This window comes from Odontomachus brunneus, unplaced genomic scaffold (genome assembly GCF_010583005.1).
Source record: "Odontomachus brunneus isolate Ranch 3 - 2012 unplaced genomic scaffold, Obru_v1 Obru_scaffold_304, whole genome shotgun sequence".
Classification (NCBI taxonomy): Eukaryota; Metazoa; Arthropoda; class Insecta; order Hymenoptera; family Formicidae; genus Odontomachus; species Odontomachus brunneus.
The window spans coordinates 140306-166965 of record NW_022639754.1 but is presented as its reverse complement, the minus strand read 5'-3'; the positions used below and the strand labels follow the sequence as shown (position 1 = coordinate 166965).

The window sequence follows — 26660 nt, the reverse complement described above, 5'->3', positions numbered from 1 at the left end:
TATATATATATATATATATATATATATATATATATATATATATATATGTGCTACTTTTATGTATGGCAGCAGTATGAAAAAAATGTGAAAACCTCACTTAACCTCTTTAGTTGATGCAAACACACGTCATCAAAGCGCAGAAAGGATGACTCGTTTACATACTCGTTTCGTAGATTAAAATTGAGCCGTCTAACGAGAAGTTAGCAATCTAGTAACATATAGAAGTCTGTGGGCGAAACGGAAGCTGCGCAAAACCTCGTGATAATAACCTTTGTTTCTTTCTAAATGTGCGGTCGCTTTGCAGTTCGGCTGCCTTTCCTGTGACGCACATACGACATATGTATAACGGGTGTTAAGATGCACGCCGCGCTCGCGTATACACCGGGCGGCCCATACGATCGAGTAACTTGGCTAAACGAGCCATTGATATTCAGCGCGCGTTTAAGAATCGAGGAGTTTGAAATTACTAATAACAACAGCGAGAGAGAGAGCCGCGGAAGTATGAAGGAATGTTAGAACATCGGCCCACCCACGCGTACCACTGTGTCGTCGTCGTCATAGCGCGCGTGGATCGGGCTTGGTTCTTTCATGGCGAGGGAAAAATTTTCCTACTGGGAGAGACTCGATGTGCAAAGCAATACTCCCGCGAAGGAAAATGCGCCGTTCGAATCAACTTCCGTGTGATGAAACTTTTGAGAGAAAAAAATAGATAGGGTTGCACCCGCGCGGAGGAACTTCCCGCGCGGGATTTCTTGTTACAAAATGAACCGAGCAGCCGAATGGGTCACGAATGGTAGGTTTTTTTACAATCAACTTCAAAGCTTTCAAAACGCGACATTTATTTCCGGAAGCTTCCGGGCGACTTATAAAAGAGCGCAAACGGCATGAACACTTTCATCTGTAATCTGATCATGGTGGTAGGCATTGAGAAAAAGACGAGAGAGAGAGAGAGGAAGAGAGAGCGCGAGAAAAAAAATCCTCAGAAATCTCCAGGACGACCCGATATATCAGCGCATCGTCGAAAAAGCTAATGTTCTACGTGACTACTCCGCTCTAGTCGATTATCGCGGCGACATCCGTGCGCAGTCGACCAGCCTGTAGTCCGTAATCGACGGATCGAATGAGCCAGGACCAACGCGACGCGACTAACTCATCCGTGAAGAGAACCGCGCGCGCTCCTCCCGTAGGAAATTTACCCGGTAACTCTTGTCGTGTCGCCTCGTGTTTTTCCATGGATTTCGATTACACACGTACGCTCGCACGCCCGTCGTCGCTCGGTCGCGTTTTCCGCGACGAGTTCTCGATTGTCCCGCACGGATCCGATGGTACCGCGACTCGCAGAAAGAAGAAGAGCAAGAAAGAGGAGGGGAAGGAGATGGTGGTATCGATCTACGACTGTTTTTCGTCATGAATAACGTGTGCACTTTGTTGCAAAACGATTTAGTCACGCCGAAGTTGGGGACTCACTAATCTATCCAGATCGAGAGTCATTATAGACAGGATTGGCAGTAATAATATAATTAAAAGTAATAAATGCTGATAAAAATAGTAATAATTCATAATAATTTATAATACAAACCTGTCAATGACTCAATTTTAACAGTTTGGTGTGAGCTCCAAACTTCATCATATCTACCATATTTATTATTATTACACATTATTATTATTACACATGTTATTAATTATCCCAACATTGTATCTATTCTGCAATCGACTATTCTGCATTACTAAATAACAACCCCAGAATCGTCGGACTCTCCTGTCTCCCTCGCGCGGTCGGGAAAGTCCGCGGTGCGGAAAACACGCGGGGGAGCTCGTGTTTCGGAATAAGCGATCCGCCGGGATGGTGAGATCCGCGAATCCTCAGGGTCTGTCTCGTCTGCTGTAGGCGCGGCGAATAAAGTACGAGTCAGCTTTACACTTTGGACGCGACGAGCGCCGTCACTACCGTGTGTGTGCTACCTTCGCGCGAGCAGCTCGAGGAAGCGGTGCGGGGAACGCGAGACGGCGGTGACGTTATGTGGTTTTCCTTTGATGTGCAATATCCGCTCTCGCACGGCGCGCGACATACGTGATGTCGATCGTCGGTGCTGTTACTCGCTCGCTTGCGTGCGAGCGACGCGCGTGCATGACGGAATCGCTACGTCGTCGTCGCGTCGGGCGAGAAACCGCGCGCGCATAAATGAATACCTCGCTCGAGACCCGCGCTCTCGTCATTCCTCCTCTTCCCCTTTTCTTCTTCTTTCTGCGGACACGCTCGTCTAATTTTTCAAGAGGGAGGCGCTCTTGCCGCGTTCCGTTCTCTTATTTTAAAACCAAGAAAGCCCGTAACCCCGTAAGCGCCGTGTTGCGAAACGAGAGAGAGACGCGCGACGACAGCCATGTTTTGTTTTGTTTAACGCGATGCGATGATCTTTCTTCTCTTCGTGAAACGCAGGCCTGCACTTGCGGAGCATCGAGGAGCCGAGGATGACGGCGGAGACGGCGGCTCCCTGTGTGCAGGCGGTACAAGGGACGCAGGGCGCCATGGCGAGCCAAAGCATGCTGCAACAGGTGCAGGATGGAAGCAGCGGCAGCGGCGGCGTCAGCGCTTACTATTCCTCTACGTCTACCTCGACGGTATACGATCCGGAGTATGCTCGTATGGAGGCTTGGCTCGACGAGCATCCCGACTTCGTCAATGATTACTTCCTCAGGTATCGCTCCCTTCGAATTAATCGACGTTTAATTTGAATGGCAGGTAGACTAAGTATTTCTAAATGCATCTCTTCGAAAAGATGTTGACATGCCTCTTTCCCGCCAGGAAAGCGACACGGCAGACCGTGGACATGTGGCTGGTTTCGCACGCGACGCCTACGTCATCGTCCAGCAGCTGCGTAGAGCTGTCGAGTCCGACCCATGGCGCGGCGCCTGGTAACTCGTCTTCTGGTCGAGGTGGCACCGGCGGCTCGGGCGCCACGACGCCGGTACGCAAGATCTCGGCACACGAGTTTGAGCGAGGCGGTCTGCTGAAGCCGATCGTCAACACGATCGACGGCACGCCGACCTTCTTGAGCGTGTCGCCGGGCGACACGGGTCAACCGGCCGGTCCACAAGTCGGATCCGGCAACTCGAGCCGGCCGCAGAGGCGATCTAGGCACGAGCTCAGGCATCTCGACGAGAAAGATCTCATCTTCGAGTTGGTGAGTCTCCCTGATTATGTTTACTTTAGCCTTTCGCTCTAAGAGAGTCGGTTTCGTAGGTCAAAGACATCTGTCACGAATTGGACGTGAGATCGCTGTGCCACAAGATTCTGCAGAACGTGAGCACGTTGCTGCACGCGGACCGCGGCTCGCTGTTCCTCGTACAGGGCGAGAGAAGCTGCGCCATGGCGAACGCGCCGCCGTCCTCGCCGAATCACGAGGCCGCTGAGACCACTGTCGCCGCCGACTCCGGCGCGAACAACTCCGCCGGCGAGAACTCGCGGTGCAACAATCAGCAGTGTTACTCGAAGACCAGATGCTTGGTGTCGAAGCTCTTCGACGTTTGCTCGAGATCTACGTTGCTGGAGATGGAAAAGAAGGACGAGATCAAGATCCCGTGGGGCACCGGCATTGTCGGCTACGTTGCTGACAGCGGCGAACCCGTCAATATACCGGACGCTTACAAGGCAAGACTCGGGAATTACAGTTTCCCGTAAATCACTTTGATAAGCGCACGTGTTGGGCTGGCAGCACCCCTTGTCTCGATCGATCTGCTGGCTCCTATCTAACAAGAGCGTGACGCTTCACGGCCGATCGATCGTGTCGAGCATCGCCGACTCACAGTGAATCATAACATTCGCTCTCGTATCAACGAATACTATCGTTTCGGACGTAAATAAGACTGAGTACAGCTTATCTGACGAATTTTTATCTTTACCTTAATCATTCTCTAATAACCCCGCACTCTAATCCGGCGATTCACCTATATTATATCGTACACGTACTACGACGCGGAGAATTTCTTCTTCATCGGGAAATTCGAGCCAGGAATAGCTCAATCGATTGAACGTAACTTTTGCATTCCGGTGGACTTAAAAAGGACTCGAACGTTTCACAGGACTCGAGGTTTAATCGCGAAATCGACGCGTTAACGGGATACCGTACGCGAGCTTTGCTGTGTATGCCGATCAAGGACTGCAACGGTGACGTAATCGGAGTGGCGCAGGTGATCAACAAACTCGGCGGCGAGGGACAGTTCACCGCGCAAGACGAAAAGGTCTTCGCCGGTTACTTGCAATTCTGCGGTATCGGCTTGAGGAACGCACAACTTTACGAGAAAAGCCAGTTAGAAGTGAAGAGAAATCAGGTAGGCATTGAGTTCTTCTAATCGATTCAGAATGAACAAGTGAGAAAACTGTATATTATTCTGATAAATTGACGTTAGGTTCTACTGGATCTGGCTAGGATGATCTTCGAGGAGCAAAGCACGATAGAGCACATGGTTTTCAGGATCCTCACGCACACGCAGTCGTTGATTCAGTGCCAACGTGTTCAGGTAATTGGAGCAGAAACATTGACCAAAGGCGCGATTTTCTTGCAAGCGCAAGGAAAGGTACATTCGCGTAATGTCGCAATTATTATCTCCTCAGGTGCTGCTCGTACACAAAGCTTCGAAGGGAAGTTTCTCGCGCGTCTTCGACTTCGAGGCGAACGATCTCGCTGGTGAGGATTCCGATTCTCGCACTAGGTGAATCAAGTTTGTAATTACGTCTAGTCGTCTCTTGGACAAGTTTACTCGAGAAGTCTAACGCAGAGTCCCGCTCTCTTCCTCCTTTTCAGTCCGTTCGAGAGTAGATTTCCTATTAATGTCGGCATCACGGGTTACGTAGCGACAACCGGTGAAGTGAGTATTGTTCGGATTATAACGCGCACCTTCGGCGCGTAGAACACGCGAAAACATTAGCGCTCGTGATTTTCAGACTGTTAACATACCGAACGCTTACGAAGACCTGCGATTCGACCCGATGGTGGACGATGGCACCGGCTTCAAACATCGCACGATTCTCTGCATGGCCATCAAGAATTCCTCCGGCCAAATAATCGGTGTCATTCAACTGATCAACAAGTTCGACGATCTACCTTTCACGAAGAACGACGAGAATTTCGTCGAGGCTTTCGCGATATTCTGCGGAATGGGAATTCACAATACGCACATGTAAGTGTAGTCGCTGTTAGATCTTACTTTCACGCGTATGGCCGACTTGGCTTATCAAGTATCTGTTTTTCTCAGGTATGAAAAGGCTGTGATAGCGATGGCGAAACAGAGCGTCACTCTGGAAGTACTAAGTTACCATGCGTCGGCGTCACTGGAAGACGCGCAGAGACTAAAGGTTGGCACGCTTCCGATGCTTTTTTCTCTTTTGCCAGTTTTATTTTATGCCGTCGACAACTGTAACGTTTTCGATGTTTTATACGACGCTATTTCATATGTCGTACAACAAGTTTATCGGATGTGCCGCTTAGCTGTTACTCCGTATACAGCTGTTCATGATCGTATTTGTCGTGCACTCGCCGGGAGTTAATCGGCATGTCTGACAAACTTGTCATACGACATGCGAAATATCACCCTAACGCACTTCACTCTGCTCAACAGACCATAAGAGTTCCGTCGTCAGCGCATTTTCAACTACACGATTTCAAATTTGACGACAAGCACATGACAGATGACGACACTCTCTCCGCGTGTCTCAGGATGTTCCTTGACTTGGACTTTGTCGAGCGGTTTCACATCGACTACACGGTGCTCTGTCGTTGGTTACTCAGCGTGAAAAAAAACTATCGAAATGTTACATATCATAACTGGCGGCACGCTTTCAACGTGGCTCAAATGATGTTCGCCATTTTAACGGTAAGAGACTCCTTCAAGTGAACGTGACAATCAAAATTATAAATCTCGTACAACTGTTGGGTCATACATGATAAATAATTTCAGATTTTCTATTGAAAAATCTATCCAATGTAATCCATTTTCCCTCTCTCAGGCTACGCAATGGTGGAAGATCTTCGGTGAGATCGAGTGTCTCGCACTCATCATTGCTTGTCTGTGCCATGATCTTGATCATCGCGGAACAAACAATTCCTTTCAGATCAAGTGAGTATCGCAAATCGCTCTTGGATCGATTTCCTATTTTTATTTAATAAAATACATTGCGTGAAACTTTGTTAGAAAATTATATCTGTCAAGAATAAGATATACATACGATTTTTTATATAACAAAGCATTTTATTATAAGATTATTGTCTCTTCCAGAGCCTCTTCGCCATTGGCACAACTGTACTCGACTTCAACAATGGAGCACCACCATTTCGATCAGTGCCTCATGATCCTGAGCAGTCAGGGCAATCAAATCCTATCGAATCTTTCGCCGGAGGAGTATTCACGCGTGGTGAAAGTACTCGAAGAAGCGATACTCTCCACCGATCTGGCTGTTTACTTCCGGAAACGCGGCGCCTTTCTTACTATGGCGCGCAGTGGCTCCTACAACTGGGCATACACCGATCACCGAGAGCTTCTACGCGGTATGCTGATGACAGTTTGCGACTTGGCCGCCATCACGAAACCCTGGGACGTCGAGAAAAGGGTAGCCGAACTCGTGAGCAGAGAATTCTTCGAGCAAGGCGACATAGAGAGGAAAACGCTCAACATTACACCTATCGTGAGTAGCTAATAGTCGAACATTATTGCAAGTGCTATCAGAAGCGCTCTAAATGCAAACAATGTACAATGACATTATAGGACATTATGAATCGGGAAAAGCAAGACCAACTGCCCATGATGCAAGTCGGCTTCATCGACTCGATCTGCCTGCCTATTTATGAGGTGAACGCTTGAATGATTATTCTCTTAAATAAGCTATAATTCAGGTTTTCTAATATTTTTCTAACCATTCGTCGCTTCCTTCACAGGCATTCGCCCAACTGTCGGACAAACTCGTACCACTTGTTGACGGAGTCAGGGAGAATAAGCGACACTGGTTGGAGATCGCAGAAACCAAGTGTGAGGCGGAGAACTGCACAAACCACGACAGGACGCCGTCGCCGTCCGTGTCCGAGAACGAGGAGATCAGCGAACAAGCGGACCAATAGCCGTCGTGAGATCGACGTCACTGGCTACTACTACAATCGAACGCACAAAATGCAGCTGTGTAACGCCATCCGCCAGTCTCGTCGAACAAGGAAACACGAGGAATAGTTATGCTTACCACGGAGCGCCTCTCTTCGTGGAAAATGCACTTCCGCTTTCCTCATCTCGATCGCCACGGTCTCCGTGTGTTACGAATACGCACGGATCATTTACACATTATATAACGCACTCTATTACTACTTCATTTTCGTCAATTAGACATTTATACGAATTCTACAGATCTGCTCTGATCAAACAGACCAAATATATACAAGCTTCTCGCGTCGAACCGTACATGTTTAAAATCAAAATCGTTCTATAAATTCGATACAGGTTGAAAGAAAGCGAAATGCACGTCGAGCAGACGATCTCACGGACTGCGAAGAGAAAGGTCTTCGTTCTTTCTCTCTCTTTCTCCCTCCTTCCCTCTTTTTCTTTTTCTGTCTTACCTTGTTCCTGCATCCTTTTCCTTCCTCTTTATGCGTTACCTACCCGTTTTCCTAGAAGCTAAACCGATCAACCTCCATATGCTACTATTGTACCTGATTGTATTTGTACATATATTTACTATGACAGCCTCTCGACGTGAGGAGAGGTGAAGACAGAGAAAGAGAGAATGAGGACATGCGTACGGTGATTCTATAAAACATATTGCACAATAGTTTTTAACACGACGCAGCTCGGCTCAGCTCGTTGAAGGACGCAATGGCGCTGCGCGTAATTAGGTTATATGTATTTGTATACCAAAGTGTAAATTTATATCAGGATCGATCGCGGCTACAATTAGTCGCCGACATAGTGATTTGAACGGTCTGTAACGTGCGTGCTAATTAATTAGCCTATTGATTAGCGTCACCGCCGCGGCAGACATAGTACCTGCAAGCTTCTCAGTTGCTTTCTGTCTTTGCTTTTCTGTTTCCAAGACGTCGTAGATTCTTCGGATCAATTGTGACCTGAACGAGTCGGTCGTTTTCGTCTTCGCATGGAGCTGTTGTATCGCTGGACAAATATAATGGATAATCGCGAAACAACAGTTAATACGTTCTCAGCAACAAGAGAAGCCACCGTCTTCATTATCTTACCTTTGACACGCAGATCGCAAAAAACTATATATATATATACACACACACACACACACTCGGAGGTTTAGAATATCTCTTCCCCTTTTTTTTGTTGTATCGTAGTAACTACTTTCGTTGGTTTTCTCTGTAATAATTCGTGTACATAACACAATCTACGTTAAAGCCCAACATTACATTCGTTAACACCACAGAAACAAGCATATCATTAGATAATCGCCGCAATGGGGTAGTATAGTTCTCGTATTTCCGATATCATATCACATACGGAAAGTGAAATCGGCGTGCTCGCTCGAGGACAACCGGTAGATTCGTCCTGAAAGGAGGGGAGGGGGTGCATATACCGCGGCTCTGAGAAGACGAAGACAGTTAGGCACTTAGTGATCGCACGTGTGATCGTTACTTATAATTATAGAGCGCGTGACTTCCTCTATGTTCCTTTTAATCTTGCAACCTTCGAAGTGATCTTCTGTTTTTTTTTTTTTTCCTTTTTAATCTTAATGTCGATTCTCTCCGAGCGGTACTTGGTTCCGCGTCGGCAGGTAGTCATCCGTCGGGACGCGGGACAAAGTGTAGCGAAGATGTTGACGAGTGTGATAAAAGTTTCTTGATGTGTGAGTGCAGGTGAGTGACTGTACGCGCGAGTATGAGTGACTGAAAGGGAAACGCGAGAATGATCATTGTACATTATTTTTATTCCTCTTTTTTGTGTAAATTATATCGTGAAACGCGCTGTACGTATGGCGTATTCATCGTTTATAACGGTGACAGCGAGAGTCATATATTCTACGAATAATATCTAATATATTAAAGCGAAGAATAAATTATGAATATGAGAATATGGAGTCATAGTTCCCCGATGCTTACTCATCCACGATTAAATCAGATTAAGCACTTGATCAAAGAAGAAAAAAAGGAGAAGCTCGCTCATTCGCGTTTGCACCAATGTCACGTATATGTGTGTGTATGTGTGACAGCAAAAACATTTCTTCTTCCATATTTCATTATCAAATTAAGTTTGTTTTACACAATTACGATAAAAGAGACAAGATGGTCTTGAATAAATTCCAGTAACAAATGTGGTAATCTAATGAAGCCTGTGGACGCTTCCCCCGCCACGGTCGATAGTCGAGATATTGCGTTTGATGATATGGGTCGATCGACGACACGATTTCGCAACTCTGTACTAATAGACCTTGATCATCACGACTGGTGCCAGACGCGAGCAAAAGGACAGGTCGAGGCGTCATGCCTGTCAATTCAAACGGCTGTGTGACGCGATATGCTCAAAAATCAGCGTCAGCATTTTTTATAACTTTATTCTCTAGCTTCTCGTTACAACGTAATTCTCTACTCGCACCGAGTCTTCGTTATGTAACAGCGCGACGACCTTTTAATCGCGGGAGATTATTGTCACGCGACAACACGACGTGAAAGAATAAAGGCCATCGATAGGCGTTATCGTTATCATCATTATTATTGTTGTTTCTGTTGTCGCACGATCTCGTGATCTCGCATGACAGACAGAACAAAATCGTTGCCGGCTCTGGTGAGCTTATCGTGGACCTGCGCATGTGTGAGTTGACTTATCGGCTCTCCGTTCAGCTTGACAATCACGTCACCCGCTTGCAAACCAGCCGTATCAGCGAGACCCCCGATCGCCACCTTGTTGAACAAGCATTAACAGACTTAACGATAATGCGCGCAACGCGTTAGTTTCATGCGAAAAAGACCACTCGTTCGCATTCTCAGAGCAACATCGAATGAGTATCGATATCGTGATGAGATGCAAGTAATGTCGCGTATCATCGCGATGTCTATTGCGCTAATGCAACGGAAACACGAACACCTTACCCTGACAGCAGTTAAAGGGAAAGTGTAGTCAACGCCACCAGACAGCCGAAAACCCCATGGCTGACCCTCACTTCGTGATAATTTGACATCACTAGTGGTCGCCATGGTGAAGTTATCACGCAAAGACAACTCAGCTTGCCTGAAAACAGACGCTTACGTGTTCCTCTATGTTCCTTATGCTTCTACGTCTATGTATATACAGGATATCTGACAATTCGTTATGCAGCTACAAATAGAACTCGTAGGACAGATGGAACTGAACACAACATTCTTCTATGCGGGGAAAATCTTATAGTAACAATGATGAAACTTTGTAACTGAGGAGTCAACATTCTGCAATAATTCACCGTCCTTTCATTTTATATGTACCACTTATATTTTATGCGGCCGCATGACGAATTGCCCGGACACCCTGCATGTGTTGTTGCATCCACTCTTTTTCCAGATGAGAAAACCAAGTCAGCTCCCTCTTCTGCACTCACCGTGACGCTTCAGCCGACTCAATCGGAATCGCACGGCCGACCGAGCGTGGGCGACAGATCGCTGATCGGCCTTCGGTACCCGCGCGGCATTGACGCGGCGCGCCTCCTCGTCGACCGAATTCGAATTTCAATCAGCTGTGTTTGCGCCCGCGCGTACTGGACCTACATACGCAGTTTCCAATCCCGGCGGCGAGGGAAGGCATGCGCTTCTCGCGCGGCGCGAGATGCGGTGCAACCTGAGGAGGATGCTGAGCGCGACGTTCGAGTTTACCGCCGTGGGTCTCACAGCGCGGGAGCCGACTCGAGGGAGAGTCGCGTCGCCGGGATTTCCCTTTAGGCTCTCCTTACACGACCTCTCTTCTCGACGTGTCGTCTCGCGACGCGTCGCGGACGCGCTTTGACGATCTCCACGTTGCCCGGTCGCAAGAAGACCAAGTTTGATCTCGCGGAGGGCGCACGCCCCAACGACGCGACCCCGGTCCCGGCCTGGTCCCGGCCACACAGCTAAGTCCTCTCCGGAGTCATGAGCGAGCCTTCGTGCGGAGAAGGTCGTCTCCTGTGTCTGTGAGACTACGTCATCCTGGTGTCACCCGTGTCTCTCCTCTGCTGTGTCCCGAGGCTGATTAATCGCGCACGACATCGTTCGCCAGTTCGTTTAGCTATTAGCTCGTTTCCAGGTCGTCCTCCGCCACCACCGCCACCACTACTCGTCACCGTCTCTCACCTCTCGCACGCGTCCACGCGGGAAGCGAGGCGTTAAATGTCGAGGGTAAGTGGGCGATTATTCACTGTCCGTTGGACGCAACAACCACGATACTTGGAGGCGCGTTTAGACCGGGGTAGTTTTACCACGATAACGATCACTCGAATCCATTGAATCTCCCGTTCTCCCGTTCCGTTGGTAATTTTCTATCGCATATATAGAAAATACACATACAATATGCATTTCGATATTTGAGCGTCTGCGTTATGTAATGCGTTATATGTGCGAGAGAAGATGCGTGTGCTTCTCTCGTTTGCCTTTTTCGAAGACGAGGTGAAGCGCCGCGGACTTCCGCGCGTCTCGCTCGATGCGCGAAGCGCAGTGTGTAGCTCTTTTTTTCTATTTCTTTTTTTTGGCGCGCACTATTCACACTTGACGCGCTCTTTCCGTCAGTTCGACCTTTAACTTCGGCATCTCGCGCTGAAGAATTCGTCGGAATGCAACGATAATTGCGCGCCTATCCGGATTGAACGCTTACGCGATATTCGAGTGGTGATTTCTTGAAATAGTCGCTTACTCAATAACCGGTAAGAAATCCGTATCCCCACGGCATTGAGTCAATGAAACGCGTGCAGAGGCGACGACATTACTAAACTTAACATTTTTCGAAAAGGGGATGAATCGGTCGGCCTCACTGCTGATGGCAAGACTGCCCTGAGAATTCCTCACAGTGCGTACAGTCGTTTACATAAAGGCATTCTTTTTCTTGCACAAGTTTGTAAACAAGAATTTAACAAGATAGTGTGCGAGCTTGAGCATTGAAAGCTGTGAAATTTTTGACTTACAAAGTGCACGAAAGTCATTTGTAAACAGAAGTGCACACGAAAGAAACAATTCAGTATTCAATATTGAACCCTTATAGAAATATCATACTATGAATCATTGATAATTACTTATTTTCAGTATTAAAAATACTGGATAATAAGTAATTATCAATGATTCTTAGTATGATATTTCTATAAGGGAATCTAGTTGGCGCAACTCGATTTACGTGTGACCTAACTGTTCTTTTGCTGTGTAAATGTCATTGTATTGTCTGAACTTGCCCGAAAGCAGTGTCGCAAATTTTCTGCAGACGTCTACAAAAGTACAATTGCATCTTTATTATTCCAGTGATCGACAGGGTGTCATGGTTCCGGTGAATGGAAATATCCGCTGCTCACAGGTAGCCTCATCTTGCGCACGGATACGCCTCCGCGTAACCTTTCCACGTAAGTTCAACAAGCACTCCGCGTACGTAAATAAGACTCTCATCTTGCTCCTGGCCCGAGACCGAAGCTGCATGCTTCGGACCGTGAGATTGATCCGCAAAAGAGTCTGAGGAAACGATTAGAGGCGATTAGAGACGGAAAATAAACGACGATTACGCGCACACGACTCCCACTGCGCTGTGAAAAAGCGATCTGTTTTGCGAAAGCGAAACGACCAACAATATAGGAGTTTCGTTCCTTTTTTCCCAACTGGACCAAATGTATCTTCTCTGCGAGCTGCGGAGAGCTGTTCTGGAACTACTCGCAGTGGGTTCCGATCGAGATAATCCTGAGATTTGTCCTGGAAAGACGCGATAGACATCTAGGAAATAACTATCCCCGAGTGGAATCCATTCCGAGCAGTTTCAAAAGAAGTTTCCGTAGGCAAGACTGGTTCTAAATGACGTCCCGCCGCGTCCAGTCCAAGGCATGCCGCGTGAAATAATGTTGAGGGAACGTCGCGCGAAGGCAAGAGATGCGACACGAAACGAGCGAGAGCAGCGGTGCTCGCAGAGAGAGGGGTGAGAACGCGGCGAGCTCTGGGGGTGGCTTGTGCCGTGCCGCCGCTGGCTGCATCGATCGTTTTCCGCTGGCGCTATAGCGCTTGTTTCCTACGGACGAACGGACGGACGACGCGACCTCGCCGCGCTAGAAAAACACTGTAATTCGCGATCGCGGCTGTCGACGCGCGTGGACTGTCGAGAGCCCGCCCCGGCGAGAAGAATCAAAAGGGCACATCGGTGCCTCGATCACGTAGCTCAGCTCGTTGGATTCGTGCGATCACACAGTAGTTTATTCAGACCCGCACTCAGGCAATCACGATGACAACAAAATGCCGAGAGAAGGCTCGAGTTGAAGAGTTTTGAGTTGTCCGGTAATTTTTCGACGATAATGATCCGTCCTTTCTGAATGGCCGAATCGACGAGCCCCTCGAGGCCGATTGAGAGATCACTCGCTCTGATGATTGACGCAATTAGCCGGTGGCATGCCACGTGATGCGATTTACAACGCTCGAATCTCATGCCGCAAATCGCATCACGCGCGTCGCGTATTACGTCGTTAATATTTCAGTGATCGATCGCGCGGCTTCCGACGTGAAGGAAAACGCACGCACGCACGCACACGTGACGCACGAAAAGGGTGCGCTTCCGAAGGGGGTTGGCCAAATCGACTCGTCGCGCGCCCTCGCGCGCTATCGATCTCACGCCGATTAAAGAGCGATTCGTCGGCGATGTCCCACATGAGCGCGCGCTCGGTACTTCCCCTCCGATCGCCGTCGTTCCTACGTCGTCCCCACGTCGATTCGACGTCGTGCTCTTCCGCGCGCGTTATCGCGCTTCCCTCCGTCGTCACGAGGCTAATTAGCCACCGACGACTGATTGCTGAGCCGACCTCGAGCCGATTCCGGGTGAGGAGCGACGCGACGACTCCCCCATTAACTCTGTTCAAAGGATGCACGCAGAAAGAAGAATTTGCTCGAATGAACGAAATATCTGACAAAATATAAACGAACTAGAAGTCTGATTGAAATTACCGGAATTCTATCTGAGTTAACAAGACCTTCTGCTCGACCAAAAATCTTGCTAATTCTGAACGGAATTCCAGCAATTATGACCGGAATTTTTGGTCCGTTCATACTTTAACAGATATTTGATTGCAGTTTCGTATTTCGCGCTGGATTCCTGTTTAATTACATAAAATTACAAATGCTCTTGCAGATTAGAAGTACAAATGTCGATGCATGGAAAAGACGCTGAATGTGTAGTGAAATCAAGTGAAAGCATTTCTTTCATCTATACATTCTTTTTCTTGTTCTTGACACAAAATATTTCGTGTCTTTCCGCACACTATACACTTGCACTTTCACTCTGCAAAAGAGTCTGCAATTCAAAGTAGGAAAACAGTGCAAACTGCGAAACTGCAGTATATCGGCATTCAACACCCCCTTAAAGCGATGTTGGATCTGACACATCGCAGTTTTCTCTTTTCTTCCAATTGAAATCATCAAATTGAAAATGCTTCTATAGAATAAAAGTACAAACGTTAATAAGTGGTTGTTGCTAAAGAGTAAATCAATAAAAAAAATTTTATATTCGGTCGGTAATAAAAATTTTTTGTTAATTTTATGCAATTGCTTATAGCATCATCCATTCATTAATGTTTGTACTTTCACTCTGTAAAGTAATTTTCAATTAGAAGAAAAGAGAAAGCTACGAAATTGCGTTATGTTGGTATCGCCTTAAACTCTATCTCTCTTTCTCATCTTCTGGTTGTCGTGCGCCTGCTGCGTCGAGGTCGCCGTCGATGCTGCGAGAGAGCCGATCTCGCGACGCAGTTGGACGGATGTTTGCGAGTGCGAACGGGTGGGCGATCGGGTGGGAGAGGGGGAGGCCGCGAAGGGTTGTTGGGGTTTATTCAAGGTTGAGCGAACCTCACGTGTCGCTTGTCAAAGGCCAGGTAAGCCGCTGGAAAATGGACTCGCCTATGCGAGATCGCCTATTCTATTTTGCGACACGCCGGGGAAACGAGACGAAATCGAGTGACCGGGCCGATAGCCGCGCCAGTGATATTCCCGACTCTGTTCGAAGCGTGCGTGTGTTTGTACTTAAAATAGCTAAATACCCGTGGCACGAGGGAGATACACCTGCGCTTCATCAAACGGGCTTACCAGCGGCATACACAAGCCGCATCGGGGATAGAACTTCCAGGATCGATTAGCGTTCTCTCTCCCTCCCTCTCTCTCTCTCTCTCTCCCTCTCGAATCGATCGCGCGAGGAGGAATTTTGCCCGCGAAGATGAGGAGGTGTAAACGACAACGCGTCACTCATCGCGCATTCTGCGCCCAATGTAGGCCCAAGCTGCCGCCGCGACGATTCACCGTCGATGGAGGATCGGCGAGCCTGTTGAACTCGGACAGGTGGGAACATGCCCGGACGATCGCCGGCGAGGGCGTACGAGCGGCCCATAGACCTCACGGGCCGCAAGTTCGCCGCTACTTGAATGCCACCGCCGTGGGAGGTGAGCATCTCTGCGATTAAGCTCTAGGTGTAGCCCCTCCTCTCCCGCCCTCAGTTGTTATCTTCGCAATAAGATCGAACATCTGTCGGAGTCTGTTCCTCTCCTCGTTACAAGAACAAATGACCAGGGCACGGGATGGGCGAGTCCTGGCTCTCGGTCCTATTCGCTGCCACGGTGACCACGATGACGATGACGGCCTGTGTCACACTGACAAGAGCGGCCGATCCATCCTCGACGGCGCCCCTCACCACTACTGCTCGTGACGACTCACCGATCGACTCTAAACGGGTTCGTACGAGTTGCCAATACTAAAGCTACACTAAAAGCTACATTAAAAGAAGAAAAGAATATCTAAAACAATAAATATTTCTTCGTTGGGTATTGGTAATATATTTATTTAAATATACATTTTTCTTACATTTGAATAGAATAAACGATTACTTTCGTAAAAGGCTGAGATCTTCTTACAAAGTATCAAGGAGATAAGATCAGGGGGATGAGTGGTGTCGTCCAGATTTCATGTAGCCTATATTTTCCGCAGGATCTAAAGAATAACTATACAAAATTTGATTCAAATCCAGTAGGCGGAAATAGGCCGTTGGTAGTTTTAGTATTAATTTGCCAACCTCATTCTCGATTCGTGATCTTCGGGAGATGTCTCACCTGTCTGACAGTGATTCTCCTCATTCAAGGCGATCATCGAGGAGGCGCTGGACGTGATCGAGGCGGCGTCCACCGGTTCTCTGGGCGAGGTGTGCGTGAACACGGCAGGTTTCAAGTCTCTACCGGCCGGTGTCGACCTGGACCCAAGACGTTATGACACGGCGCGTCAGAAAGCCGATATGACCGCCATGGTGTTGCAAAATCTCGGCGCCGCTGAAGCGACGCGACGTAACGGTGAGTGAAGCCATAGAAAAGAAGGAAACCCAGATAGATACATTTCATGATTATTACGACGTGAGACAATCAATGAAAATTATAATTTCTCTTTTCATTAAATTTATAAGGCAAATATACTATACGAATTATTAAAACTCAATAAATCATTAAAATTATAACATACATTGTAAATTTTTTGCTACATTGATGCAGCAATAAATTTACTGAAAATTACTCGTATTATCATATTACATCTTACGACACGTTATCTTGAATAAATTCTGATAATTGTCTTCGTATTTCTATGTAAAACAGGTATGAATGCTATATGAATCATTTATAAGGGACTTGTACAAATCGGCTAATAAAAGTCTTGACAAATTTACGAACACCTGTCTATCTGGGTAGAAATGGCGCGCGACGACCTGCTCCCTGCTCTTCTCTCGTTTCTCGTCTACTACCTGTTGCGCGTATTGAGCAATGCGTGCATCGACGAAAGAGAGAGGGAAGAAGAAGAAGGGCAGCACAGCAGTCGTTGAGCATAACGATTTCGACCAGAAGCGCGCTGTTAACTGACGAAATTGCGCACTTTAGCCCTCCTGGATGCCCTGACGAAGTCGCTGCTCGTGTCGGTGGACGACGCGGTAGAGGCAAGGGTGATCGCGCTCAACGCATCGACTGGCACCGTCATTACCGCGGTGTGGCTGAAGCGCAGCCCGGGAAGCGTCGGCGAGCCCATCAAGGTCGAGAGTCACGCGCTCCAGCCCGGATCACAGCCGGATCCAAGCCTGCCGTGGTTCGAGAACGCCGGCGGCAGCATTGAGCTAAGGTTCGCTGCATCGACTGTTCGCACATTCGTGCCGCAGCCTTACTTGTCTCGCAGAAGCCAAAGCTCTATCTCTTTCTCTCTTTCTCTCTCTCTTTCTTTCTTTCTCTTGAAATTTCTCTCAAATAATCACCAACTAACAGTCACAGTTACCTCAACCAAGTTTTGATGCAGCTGAATATTTGTTTTCATGTAACAATTACGCTGTTGAGCTGATAGTTATAACATTGATATAATGTTGCTGTTGGTTGGCATTTACTGGGTCGTCTTATTTACGAATCTTCGAAACTGCACGGAAGAAACAATTCCGTTAATGTAACTGAATTTTACGTTGTTTGGTAAGAATAGAGACTAGATGAAGGACTGGTAAGAACAGAAAGATTCCTATAGAAAGCTTCTACACTGAGAAAAATTATTCGATAAGTAATCAATAAACGAATATTGTCCATTAAATTTTGTTCAATTTTTATATTTCATCCGATTAAATTTAATCGGATACTTCCGATCACATAATGGCATTTTATCATATAAACTGATGAAGAAATGAAAAATCGATAATTCTCATTAGATATTTTCTATTCGGATTTAAAAATTGATCAGTATTTGACCGAATTTTGATCGGGAATATTCGTTTGTTAATTTTTTATTGGATAGTTTCTCTCAGTGAGGTTTCTATTCAGCGAATTGCTCTGTTACTTCAACTGAGTTTTAATTTAGTTAAATGTTTATACGAATGTTTTATTCGCAGTCATACAGAGACATTATTTCTCGTCAACGAGTTTTTCGTCTGGTTCTCATTTAGTTATACAACTCATTTAGTTACACAAACTAAAATCTTTCTTCCGTGTACAGCTAAATGTTTAAGCAAATGTTTCCGATTGCGGTAACGGAGACGTTATTTCACATCGTCGAATTTTCATACTAGTTCTATACAATTGCCCAAACTGAGATTTCTTTTCCCGTGTATGCGATGGTGGATCTGTTTTTTTCTAGCGAGCGGATCCTGAAGAGACTTTTGTCTTTCATATAGACTGAGAGAAAAAGTAATTACGAAATAAAAAATATATTTCCTTGTACTAATATGAAATATTTTCCAAATAAGAGAATACACATTCTCTTAAAATCTTAGATTTTTTCATAAAAACAATTATTTATTCCATTTAAATAAAAGAATTTAGGTCAATGCGTTATTAGTACTCACCGAATAAATAACTTTTATTTTTACATATTTTTTCTCTCAGTGTATCTCATCATACGCGCGCACGCAAGCACACATGCACGCATGCACGCACGCACTTACGTACAGTCAGATGATCAAAGATCGCGACACTTTTGCTTCGACGAATTTCACAACACATCTCGTATTCAATAGGAAAAAATATATTTCTTGAGAATGATTAATAAATGATTTTTCTATTGAATATACAAGACGCATTGTGAAACTCATTGAGGTAAAAGTATCGAGACAACTTTCAATTGATCATAGTTAGACAGGTATGATCCATCCACAAAACTACGATTTTTGAGTTTTTGTTACCAAGGCATGATTTTTTACATAAAACAGGAAAAATCCAAGCGCCTAATCTTAATTAAAAGGACAGCTTTTATTTTCTACTAATTGCGCTATTTTTTGCTAGTTGCGTTCAAGTATTTTTTTAAGAATTAAGTTTGTCAATGAATACTCTTAAAGAGAAAAAGATTGGCTATGCTTGACTTCTTGAACGATTTTTTAAATCGTGTATCTAATTTTCAATTTTATTCTTTTTTCTCAAAACGTATTTCGTGTGGATTGAATCATTCTCGCGACTACGGTCAATTATCTGGACTGTACGCACGACGATGCACACGCATAAGCACGAAAGTCACGCGAAAATCTCTTAGCTCTCTTGCATTCCGTCGTTCATGCTTAACGTCGCCTTTCTCTTCCGGGATGGATAAACCCGCGACCCCGCGGCGATCGCGATCGGAAGAGAATCGCACTCGTCCTGTAGGCGCTCCACGATCATTCATCATCCCTCATCACCCCGTATGAGCGACAGGTCATAGAAACTCGATAACAGCGATAACGGAACGCAAAAATGTGCGATCTCGCGAGGCAGGGGCGTCGAGGCCTTATTATTATCATTTCGCTCTGGATCGATCGTGCCGGGTGCAGCAGCAGCTACCAGCGGGGATGACCGTGAAGTGCCGGGCGTATACGACTCGTTGCACGAAATCACGTGTGTCTTACACTGAGGGAGATTGAGAGAGAGATCGAAGTTTCTATGGCGGCTTGTGGCGTTTGCGTGTGATCCCAGGTCACCGAAATTCATGCAGTCACCGCCGATTGAATCCTACAGGGGTTGGTGGACCATCCCGTACTTCTCCTGCAAGACCCGCCGCTGGCTCATTTCGTACAGCGTCAACGTTAAGTCACCGGACATTCGACCCGGGTTAGTACGACTGTTGTATATTCGATTGCCAGCCGACTTGCGCACTTTTTATCGAATGAATGATTGCAATGTTACAAGCTGTCAGAATTAATCATAGTTATGCAAGAGTGATGCGGCCCATAAGATTATGATTTTCAAGTTTTTGTTGTCAATGAGTAGTCCATGTGTAAACATCGATTATTTAGATTGAAACATACTTGTTTAAGTCCATTATTAAATTGAGAAAAATTCAATTGATCTCTCAACAACTCTGCTGAATATTACTCGCTCTGTTTTGCTAAAATAGACAGAAATTTTGAATTTTATCGTTCGCTGAGGCACAACAAATTACACAGCTGGAAATTGACGTCAGCAATTCTGCAATCGATTATTTGTCGATTACCCTAATCGGAATTTGGCAAGTTATCTTAACTTCTAATGGAATCTCACACGCGATCCCATTGTGTTGGCCGCATTCTGACGTTCGCGTTTTCGTTCAAGGGTGCGAGAATTCATAAGCATGGATGTCGACATAAGCGGCTTGGAAGTGAACCAATGTGACGCGCCGCTGCCACGAAACAGCAATGACGGACTCGAGCTTCCTACAAGCAATCAGATCGGCTTCTTCAAGGGCACTCACAAGTGCCATACCGACACCACGCAGGTATGTGTGTCGAGTGATCTGTAAAAGCACACGAATCTTGGAAGTTTAAGAACATTAGAAGACAGCAAGAATTCTTCTGCGAGATTCGAATTTTAAGGATGTCACAAGAAAAAATACTCCTCATTTTCGGTTTTAGTGTGTGTATCAGGGTCCGGGCAGTCGTGTGAACGAGAACGGCGTGGGTGCTGGTTGGGCGAAAGGCGCTTACGTGTGTAAATGCCGGCAGGGCTTCTATAGTATCAGGCATCATCAGGCAGATTTCGATGGATTTCTCGTGGAAGGTCAGAACCAATTTATCACCGTTACACTACAACAGACAAAACATAATTAATCATAATAAAATTATAGTAATTTCTGGCTTTATAATGATAAATAAAGTAGTAAAATAGTAAAGAAAAATATTTTTTCGCAGTAGCTATTAATAACATTTACTAAAATCTTTTATTTCAATAGAATAAACAATTGCTTCCATGAAAAGCTATATTGTTTTAAGAAAATATATATATATTTTCTTTAATATCTTTAAATTCTTTAATATATATTTTCTTATTTGAAAAATATTTTAAATTAGTACAAGTAAATGTATTATTGGTACTTACTCCGAATAACAATTTTTTTATTTTTTATATATGTTGCCTCTCAAATACCAAATATTTTCTTCTCAATGTATTATCTCGACTCGCTTATTTCCGTTTAATTTTGAAACTACGATCGCAATATATAGCGCGATTACTTGTTGCAGCCGCGTGGAAAGAGATGAAAGAGAACAAGAGTGACTCGTATGAGAAGGCGTTCCAATGTCTGCGCTGTGCGCCGGGATGTGCGAGATGCAAAGGTCCTGAGCCCTGTTTAGCGACGTACAACTGGCCCTTTAGGTACTTCTCCCTTTAAGCTCGCGCATATATATCTTCGTCTCGTCGCTTCGTGGCCTCCTTGGTATCTTTAATTAATCTGACCGTTATCTGTTCTAGGATCACACTGCTGGCCGTCTCCATCTTCTGCGTGTTTGGTACAATTATACTGGTGGCGTACATGTACCAAAATCGCAAGCTGAAGGTATTCAAGGTCGCATCCCCGATCTTCCTGTCAATCACGCTTCTGGGCTGCGCCTTGATGTATCTCGAGGTGAGTGGGCGTTCTCTTTAGTTTCTTTACTTAAAGAAAAGACCCCGTTGAGCGTTAAAGCATGCTCCTCGCTATCTTATTCTTAGATGGCCGCGATATTTCCGGTCCTCGACATGTACTCGTGCATCGCCACCAAGTGGACGAGGCATATGGGCTTTTGCGTCTCCTACACGGCGCTACTAATGAAGACCTGGCGGTAAGTAGTCGGCGATCAGCGTTAACACGTGTATTTTTAACAATAGAACTACCGACATTAACGATCTATTTCTATCAGAAATGAAGTTTTTTTAAAAGTGTAATGAAAGGGAGGATTTTCATTCCTAGATCGCCTCCATTCCTGAACCATCTTCATTCCTGGACCATCTCCATTTCTAAACTCTCCATAAAGTATTGTGCTCGTGTCCGGACTCGCGTGGAAAATGAAACCATCTAAATTGGCAAAATTTTTATAAAAATTACAAATTCGTCATTTTGAGCATTTTAGTGGTTTTAGTGGTTTTAAATTGAACATAATTAAAATTTATCGTGAAGAAGCCTCATGCGGCATTAACAGAGGATCGTTCTTCGTCTCCAGGGTTTCGCTTACGTATCGGGTGAAGAGCGCTCACAAAGTTAAGCTAACAGACAAACAGTTGCTGCAGTGGATGGTGCCGATCCTGCTGGTAATGCTGATCTATCTCGGCACGTGGACCTTGAGCGCGCCGCCTTACGCGGAGGTGATCGCGGATAATCACGATCTTAAGTTCTACCAGTGTTCTTACAACTGGTGGGATCACAGCTTGGCTATCGGTAAGCGCGCGAAAACGGCTTCTCCCAAGATGAAGATGTGTTCCCAATCGACGATCAGCAAAACGATTTGTCTGTATAATATTGTGTCTGTCTCCGTGTGTGAACAGGTGAAATTCTCTTTCTCGCCTGGGGCATAAAGGTATGTTACAACGTGCGAAACGCGGAGAGTCTATTTAACGAAGCCCGTTTGATAAGTTACGCCATTTACAATATAGCCGCGGTGAACATAACCATGATAGCCATTCAGTACGTAACACAATGAAGTATACATTAATATCACGTATGCACGCGCGATTGTGAGAACGTAGACGATATGTATCGTACGACGTTATTCGCAGTCTCTTCATATTCCCCCGTGCCGGGCCGGATATCAAGTACGTGCTGGGCTTCCTGCGGACTCAACTCTCCACGTCCGTCACAGTTCTTCTCGTCTTCGGCCCTAAGGCAAGGAACTAGTCCGTTTCTCTCATTTACAATCTTACGCAAGTTTTAGAATTCGTATAGAGACATTCTGATATGAGACAAGTTTGTCTTGTGTTCGTTGGCATTGATAAACTCACAAGTCTCAAGACTTCTGCAACTACATTATCTAAACAAAGATCTTCATTATTCCTCTGCCGATCAGTATGCGATTCATTACTAATCGCGAGGTGCCTAAAGTGGGTAAGATTCTTTATTTATTCATTTTTTTGATGTTTCAGGTAATCAGAGTGTTACGAGGCCAAGGAGATCAATGGGACAGTCGGGCGAGAGCGCGCGGCGTCACAGCGAGCTTCTCCCTGAACGGGATCGGCTTAGTGCCAGAGGAGACGACGGACTTGTATCAAGAAAACGAAGAGCTCAAGGTAATTGCTATACACCGATACTCTCTATGCGGTACTGACACGTACAATTATTTTAGGAGGAGATCCAGAAGTTGGCGGCGCGCATCGAATTCATGAAGATCGTGCACATGGAGATGCACAACAGACACATCAAACCAAAGATGGGTGGTTACTTCAGCACGCACGGCCACGGCCACGGGCATCCGACCGGTCAGAGTCCGATAGCGAAAAGTTCCACGGCCAGCTTTATCCTCAAAGTATGTATCTAAGTCGCTCTATCAATAATACCCTTATTCGCGCGAGCCTCTTCTGCGCATGCAAACCCGAGGGGAGCGTCTTGGGGAATAAATTGGAATAACTTATTGAGCAGACAGCTGTGGAGCGAGGTGCAACGGCAGCCGCAGCGGCGGCCGTCGAGGACTCGACTTTCCCGTCCGGGAGTCTTCACCGAGCACGCAGGATAGAGATGCTGAAGGAGAGAAAAGCGGAGCGTGAAAGGGAGCGCGAGAAGGAGCGAAACAAAGAAAAGGAGCAGAAGGAAAGGTCGCAGCAGGAGAAGCAGCAGGAGAGGCGATCGAGTGGCGAAAAGGTCTGACTAGTGATCAATAGCGAAGAGGTGAATAACTCGGTTTCTAATTAAGGCATAAAAGTTCCTCTCTTTCTCACTCTCTTTCTCTACCTCACTCCACTCTTGTCTTCGTACATTTTTTCAGGGTAAAGTGTAATATATTGTATATACATAACAGTTACATCGTAACGCAGTAACATTGTACATAATAGTTACGCAGTAATATTGTAATATAATAGTTACATAACAGTTACATAATAGTTACATAATAGTTACATTGTTGAGAAACTACAGGATTGATATAATACTACCGTTAGTTGGTACTCATTGGATAATTTTTCCCCCTCTGTTGTTAGATATGGTTGTGACGAAGACAGTGCGCCGGCAGAAGCCAAAATACGGGAAAAATAACGGGGCCGATGACGCCATTGACAATGAGGAGGAGGAAGAGAAGACGGAAGAAGGAGCTGAAGAAATTCAGATTGCATCCTATGATGGACAGGAGACTACCCGTATTCGTGTGACAACTACCGTCGAATGAAAGCAATCGCAATCCACTGTCTTCGCGCCATTGTGATAGCGATATCCTCGTAATTATTAGTCATACGACATCAATCAAATTGAAATCAAAATCTGCGCGTGAGAGGCGACGACGACCACGACTGCGTCGTGTTCCTATTTATTTTGTAGCGGCGACGGCATCGCTTCCGGAGACAGGAAGATCTCGTTACAAATTGACTTTAATGACATTGTTTCCGATGTAAAGAGCACTCGAGCGCAGCGGACGTCGCTAACGCAATGGTTAGCTGTGAAACGAATTATTTCTCCATGCCGGATGCTTCGCTGAGAGATTAGACGCGGAAGAAATACGAGAAAACGAATATATAAAGCTGTCACAAATGCACAAAGAATACACAGACAAGTCCGCGAGTTGTCGTCGTCGTCGTTGCTTTGTCGTCGCTTCGACGATGATTATGATGATATTTTCATTATCTGACGTGAAAGCGCGACGTTGCTTTTTGTCGCGAACATTCGATAGAAATATAAGAGAGAACTTGCGAGAACTTGAGTTGCCTTTATCGAAATGATTTCTGCGTCCGCTCACGATGGCGCACGCGAGCGCGCGCGCTTTTACCAAACCGCACACTACCACGAGAGATACCAGACTCACACGTACACATACATATATATAAGTGTTGGGCATTAATCGATTAAAATTTTAATTGATTAACATAACCGGCAAATCAACAATCATCATTCGTTATATATGTAAGCACGAATAATTCGATCAATTGATAAAATTAATTATTAATCAGTACATAATTAATCAAAGTAATCAATTAAAACAATCATTAAATATAATCACAATTTGTTCGATGTAATCTCAATTAATCGATTATTGAGATTAATCATCAATCATTGATTAAAAAGGTAATCAGCCATATTAATAATTAATTTAAGTTTTTAATAAAAAAATTTATTTATTATTATTAATTATTTTATTTTCTAATTTATTGCTATTATAATTCAAATTTTTACAAAGAAATAATAAATTAGGAAATAGTGATTGTATTTACAAAACGTATTTAAATATATTTAACTTTTCCATACATATAAAAAAATCCATAAGGTACTTGAACTCAAGTCTTCAGTAAGAATCTTCCCGTCGTGCCGCTACAAACCACTGGAATCAGCTTAACAGTCTGAGTATTTGCATTGTGCATACGTTTACGTTAAACTTTATGACTTTTTCTCGGGGAAATGGCTTTGCAAGACACTTCATTACAAAGATTATCCATAAAAATTTTGTCAAAATCGGTGAATCAGAGTACGTGATGTCCGCTTGTTAGTACATTGTGCGATAGAGAAAGTGTTTGATTCAGCATATCTCTGTCCTTCAATCTTGTCATCAGTCATCCCGTAAGAATATACAGTCTATTTTATAAGTTATGATCAATGCCCAACACTAATATATCCACTCGATATTAAGGGAAGAACAGCAGACGAGAAAGCCCTTCTTAAATGTTATTACACAAGCGTCATGTCACGCTCTTGGATTTATAATAGCACCGACTCACAGGCGACCTTATCACGCCGAAGTGAGACACCCTCATCTCTCGCAGGATACTTAAATACACATCAATTTCAATGTAAATGTTAATTTAAGCGGTTAATAGAATACGAGTAAGATAGAGACGCGTGTACTTTTTCCAATTCGAATCTCGGACATCCGACAGGCTTGACCAAAAAAAAAACAGGAAAAGAAACAAGTCGTTATCGAGCGCTTAGGGGCGTAATTGCGTTTCCGTGCGTACGTTGAATTCCGTTGCGTCGTTCTTGACGAGTCACCCCCGACACGAGGACATGATCCGTTTTAAATCCTCTCGTTCGTTTCTCGTCAATCTTGCGTTATATTCTGACTTACAGGTGTACCGTGTGCTCGTTCTCGTTCGTAAAATCGCATTGAAAAAATTGCGAGCCGACCGAGCGACAAACCCTACTCGTGACAGGTTGTAATAAGTGTTACATGTGACAATAAAGTTACGCAACGGGCTGTCAAGAATGTCGCGCGGCATTCGCGGTCGCTCGTCGCGAAGCCGCGCGCGTCTGCCCGTAAAAAGAAAAAAAAACAAATATAACGAGAGATTAATCAAAAAAGAAGCGGAATATTGTTTTCTGGCAGGAGAGAATAGAGGATACAAAAGAAAAAAAAACAAATATAACGAGAGATTAATCAAAAAAGAAGCGGAATATTGTTTTCTGGCAGGAGAGAATAGAGGATACAAAAGAAAAAAAAACAAAATCGCGTGGCGTGTATATGAAGCGATATATAAGCGGGTTAATGAGAAAACCTTCGCCTTGTTGGTTTACACTTTTTTAAGAGCTTACGTTTTCACGGTAGACATTGTTATCGTAGACGAGATCGTCCAGAGTCGTTGCGTTAACAACGACCGACCGGGTATTGCTGTTCGTGTCTAAGAT

At 45.2% G+C, this 26660-nt stretch overlaps 3 protein-coding genes across 13 annotated transcripts in view; 2 read left to right on the top strand and 1 right to left on the bottom strand.

Annotated features, from left to right (window-relative positions):
* Positions 1-9256, top strand: part of LOC116853309 (dual 3',5'-cyclic-AMP and -GMP phosphodiesterase 11-like) — a 43024-nt gene extending 33768 nt beyond the window's left edge. For all 6 annotated transcript variants that reach the window (XM_032834343.1, XM_032834342.1, XM_032834341.1 and 3 more), the window contains 14 exons: positions 2438-2696; positions 2804-3182; positions 3242-3649; positions 4081-4329; positions 4408-4518; positions 4613-4710; positions 4803-4866; positions 4943-5178; positions 5254-5353; positions 5617-5871; positions 6005-6114; positions 6274-6679; positions 6760-6843; positions 6930-9256. In XM_032834343.1, the coding sequence (XP_032690234.1) occupies positions 2470-2696; positions 2804-3182; positions 3242-3649; positions 4081-4329; positions 4408-4518; positions 4613-4710; positions 4803-4866; positions 4943-5178; positions 5254-5353; positions 5617-5871; positions 6005-6114; positions 6274-6679; positions 6760-6843; positions 6930-7109 (2907 nt within the window). In that variant the 5' untranslated portion in view covers positions 2438-2469 and the 3' untranslated portion in view covers positions 7110-9256. The remainder of the gene's footprint in view (positions 1-2437; positions 2697-2803; positions 3183-3241; positions 3650-4080; positions 4330-4407; positions 4519-4612; positions 4711-4802; positions 4867-4942; positions 5179-5253; positions 5354-5616; positions 5872-6004; positions 6115-6273; positions 6680-6759; positions 6844-6929) is intronic.
* A 268-nt stretch (positions 9257-9524) lies between these two features.
* LOC116853319 (PDZ and LIM domain protein Zasp-like) lies at positions 9525-10713 on the bottom strand. 2 transcript variants are annotated; one of them, XM_032834373.1, is made up of 3 exons: positions 10562-10713; positions 10080-10218; positions 9525-9890 (listed from the first exon to the last, which is right to left on the bottom strand). In XM_032834373.1, the coding sequence occupies exons 2-3, from the start codon at positions 10182-10184 to the stop codon at positions 9702-9704; spliced, it is 294 nt and encodes a 97-aa protein (XP_032690264.1). In that variant the 5' UTR covers positions 10185-10218; positions 10562-10713; the 3' UTR covers positions 9525-9701. The 2 variants fall into 2 exon arrangements, with proteins under 2 accessions (XP_032690264.1, XP_032690265.1); XM_032834374.1 differs by having other exon boundaries at positions 10449-10594.
* A 132-nt stretch (positions 10714-10845) lies between these two features.
* Positions 10846-26390, top strand: LOC116853312 (probable G-protein coupled receptor CG31760). Of its 5 annotated transcripts, none has more exons than XM_032834357.1 (19): positions 10846-11330; positions 12438-12535; positions 15426-15592; positions 15720-15880; positions 16285-16489; positions 17066-17300; positions 19595-19729; positions 20210-20372; positions 20509-20653; positions 21115-21247; positions 21344-21497; positions 21584-21693; positions 22072-22286; positions 22394-22532; positions 22625-22730; positions 22988-23131; positions 23188-23367; positions 23478-23726; positions 24035-26390. In XM_032834357.1, exons 4-18 carry the CDS (start codon positions 15728-15730, stop codon positions 23703-23705), a joined length of 2445 nt encoding a protein of 814 aa, XP_032690248.1. In that variant the 5' UTR covers positions 10846-11330; positions 12438-12535; positions 15426-15592; positions 15720-15727; the 3' UTR covers positions 23706-23726; positions 24035-26390. The 5 variants fall into 5 exon arrangements, with proteins under 5 accessions (XP_032690248.1, XP_032690247.1, XP_032690249.1 ...); XM_032834356.1 differs by having other exon boundaries at positions 15707-15880; XM_032834358.1 differs by having other exon boundaries at positions 15666-15880.
* Positions 26391-26660: the final 270 nt, after the last annotated feature.

Coding starts and splice junctions, on each gene's coding strand:
- LOC116853319 (XM_032834373.1), bottom strand. CDS start 10,184: ATGGCGACCACTAGTGATGTCAAATTATCACGAAGTGAGGGTCAGCCA. Junction 9,891..10,079: donor TCCCTTTAACTGCTGTCAGG/GTAAGGTGTTCG, acceptor TTGTTCAACAAG/GTGGCGATCGGGGGTCTCGC.
- LOC116853312 (XM_032834357.1), top strand. CDS start 15,728: ATGGGCGAGTCCTGGCTCTCGGTCCTATTCGCTGCCACGGTGACCACG. Junction 20,654..21,114: donor CGATGGATTTCTCGTGGAAG/GTCAGAACCAAT, acceptor TACTTGTTGCAG/CCGCGTGGAAAGAGATGAAA. Junction 22,533..22,624: donor ATAACCATGATAGCCATTCA/GTACGTAACACA, acceptor CGTTATTCGCAG/TCTCTTCATATTCCCCCGTG.